General features: G+C 55.6%; 1 protein-coding gene across 1 annotated transcript; it reads left to right on the top strand.

Annotated features, from left to right (window-relative positions):
• The first annotated feature begins 692 nt into the window (after window positions 1-692).
• Window positions 693-1,628, top strand: LOC141478512 (olfactory receptor 14J1-like). The gene has a single exon (XM_074167549.1). It carries the CDS (start codon window positions 693-695, stop codon window positions 1,626-1,628), a length of 936 nt encoding a protein of 311 aa, XP_074023650.1.
• The last annotated feature ends 1,538 nt before the right edge of the window (window positions 1,629-3,166 follow it).

Below are 3,166 nucleotides of genomic sequence, written 5' to 3'. Positions count from 1 at the left end.
TGTGTCAGGGGCTGAGGGACAGCCCAGCTCCCCTCGCTCTGTACTAAGCCACAGGCAATCCTCTTGCCTTGCAGGATTCTCTCTGCTCTCCCTGAGTGCAGCAGGAATACTGAGGGTTTCTGACATCCCACAATGGGACGGAGGGAATTTTTTTTTCAAAAAAGCTCTCAGTTGGCCTCTGCCTCCCTCACTCCTTCGAAGAGGCAGTGCAGGTACTGGCACACCCTTGTGCATTGGGCATGGTTTTATCTGACAAAGTCAACCACCAGGACTGGCCCCTGCTTCCAGCGTTCCCGTGAACTCTCTGCTGCAGAGCAGGGCTGACTCCTCGGCACCAGTGGGCAGAGGCCCAGCTCCTCATGGCACGTTCAACCAGCACGGTAGCAGAGCTTCAGCCATGGAGCTGAGGGAAGGTCTCCTAGAAAAGGAATACAGGGGGTAAGGCGTGTAGCAGGGAAGGGTCTGTAGGAAAAGGCTTTGGTTTTGCTGCTAAAAGTCTCCATTAACTTGTCAATAACTTTTCCTCCTTGCAGGGGTCTCCATGCCCAGAGGCAGCAAATGTCCAACAGCAGCTCCATCACACAGCTCCATGGGGTTCCATGAGAACTGGAGTACGTTTTGCTCTGAGACGTCCACCGTAACTTGTCACTGCCTTTTTTCCTTGGACAGGTTCCAATGTGCAGAGGAAGCAAATGTCCAACAGCAGCTCCATCACCCAGTTCCTCCTCCTGGCATTCGCAGACACACGGGAGCTGCAGCTCTTGCACTTCGGGCTCTTCCTGGGCATCTACCTGGCTGCCCTCCTGGGAAACGCACTCATCATCACCGCCATCGCCTGTGACCACCGCCTCCACACCCCCATGTACTTCTTCCTCCTCAACCTCTCCCTCATTGACCTGGGCTCCATCTCCACCACTGTCCCCAAAGCCATGGCCAATTCCCTGTTTGACACCGTGGCCATCTCCTACTGGGGATGCGCTGCACAGCTCTTCTTTTTTTTCTTTTGCATTGGTGCAGAGTTTTATCTTCTCACTGTCATGGCCTACGACCGCTACGTTGCCATCTGCCAACCCCTGCACTACGGGACCCTCCTGGGCAGCAGAGCTTGTGTCCACATGGCAGCAGCTGCCTGGGGCAGTGGGTTTCTCAATGCTCTCCTGCACACGGCCAATACATTTTCCCTACCCCTCTGCCAGGGCAATGTCCTGGACCAGTTCTTCTGTGAAATCCCCCAGATCCTCAAGCTCTCCTGCTCACACTCCTACCTCAGGGAAGTTGGGCTTGTTGTGGTCAGTGCCTGTTTAGCATTTGGCTGTTTTGTTTTCATTGTGGTGTCCTATGTGCAGATCTTCAGGGCCGTGCTGAGGATCCCCTCTGAGCAGGGACGGCACAAAGCCTTTTCCACGTGCCTCCCTCACCTGGCCGTGGTCTCCCTGTTTCTCAGCACTGGCATGTTTGCCCACCTGAAGCCCCCCTCCATCTCCTCCTCACCCCTGGATCTGGTGGTGTCATTTCTGTACTCAGTGGTGCCTCCAGCTGTGAACCCTCTCATCTACAGCATGAGGAACCAGGAGCTGAAAGACACATCGAAGAAGCTGATTCTGTCACTGATCTCTCAGCAGCATTAACCTGCCCGTGTCTCTTCAGAAGTGATTTCAGATTCATCTGGGGAACTTCCTGGGCTTTGGGCCTTTTCTCTGTGATAACCATCTGTGTCCAGGAACGTTCCAGTTCCCCAGAGGCATGAACCCAGCCCTTCTGACCCTGAGGCCTGTTCACGTGTGCCTGGCACAGGGGTACAGCTGACCTCCCATCTCATGTCTCTTTAATAAAATGGGATTTCTTCAGTGCCGGTGTCTGGAGGTTTGGCTCTTCTTCCAAAGCTGAGCTCAGGCTGAGGAAGTTGTCCTCACAAGGCCACGCTGCTTTGTTTGGGTTCTCCACGGGATGAGGGAAGAGTGTTAGGCAATGGGACAATGTGGGGCAATGTATTAGGGAACGGGCCCAGGCTGAGCCTTCACCCGTGGGTGCCCAGTTCCCCCAGAAACGGTGAATGATCCACAGGGATCTGCCTGGGACTGTCCCTCCATGGCTTTCAGTCATCACAGCCAACTCGCTCTGCGGAGCAGAAACAACAGTGCAGGACCCTGTGGAGATTGTGGGGAGGGGGCAGGAGTGGCAAATGAGGCCAGATCAGACAAAGTTCCCTGGTGAAATGTTCTCTGGGGACAGGGACACCCTTGGAGAAGAGCAAAGGAGCATCTCTGTGCATCCAAGGTGGAAAAAAAAGACGACAAAGAGAAATCAATCTCTGCATGCACCAGCTCAGGGCAGGCTTCTCTAGGGATGGAGCAGTCTGAGGAGCTCCGGGGCCCGGAGTCTTCTCCTGGAAGAGGGGCTGACACAGAGGGGCTTGCTGTCAGCGGTCAGGATGTCTTGGAGACAGGCGCAGGGGACACGGGGAGACACTGGTCCCTGCCATCTCGTGCCATGTCCGGCCCTCAGCCCTGGGGCCAATGTGGGGCTGAGACATCTCTCTGCCCCCCAGGAGCTACTGTGGCCATCAGAGGGGCTGAGGCTGTGGGGTTGAGTCTGCAGAGCTTTGCAGAACCCATCAATGGGCACTGCCACGGGGTCAGCCCAGAATGGGCTGCTTTTCTGGGCTGGACAGGGGAGAGATGGGGGAGAGGGACAAGAAGCAAGAGGGAGAACCAGAGAGAGACTGGGATGGGCTTGAAAGTGCTTGGAAGAGGAACACGCTAAAGTTAGCTGAGCACCCTGCCCATGCAGGGTGAGGAGTCACACAAGAGGGTTGGTGTTGCAGAGCCAGGGCTCATAGAAGGCATCTGAGACTTGCAGACACGGGAGAGAGGAGGCTGGTCTGTGCCTTTGGTGGCATGGGCAGTTGAGGAAGGTGGCACAGAGCATTTGTAGCACCCCAAATCTTTCACACTGGCCACTTCCAGCACTGGCAACACACCCCAAGTTTATGGGTGAATTCTCCTGTTTGGCCATCTCCATCCTCCTGCCGGGCTCAGTGCCTGCATCAATTTTCTTGAAGCAAAGGACAACCAAGATGGTCAGGGACTGGAGCGCCTTTCCCCTGAGGAGACACTGAGGGAGATGAGCTAGTCCAGCCTGGAGAAAGGAAGGCTGAGAGGGACCT

The sequence above is a fragment of the Numenius arquata genome, unplaced genomic scaffold, assembly GCF_964106895.1.
Source record: "Numenius arquata unplaced genomic scaffold, bNumArq3.hap1.1 HAP1_SCAFFOLD_154, whole genome shotgun sequence".
Taxonomy (NCBI): domain Eukaryota; kingdom Metazoa; phylum Chordata; class Aves; order Charadriiformes; family Scolopacidae; genus Numenius; species Numenius arquata.
This window is presented reverse-complemented; position numbering and strand designations above follow the sequence as displayed.

Excerpts from the sequence above, each read along its gene's own strand:
- LOC141478512 (XM_074167549.1), top strand. The coding sequence starts at position 693 with ATGTCCAACAGCAGCTCCATCACCCAGTTCCTCCTCCTGGCATTCGCA.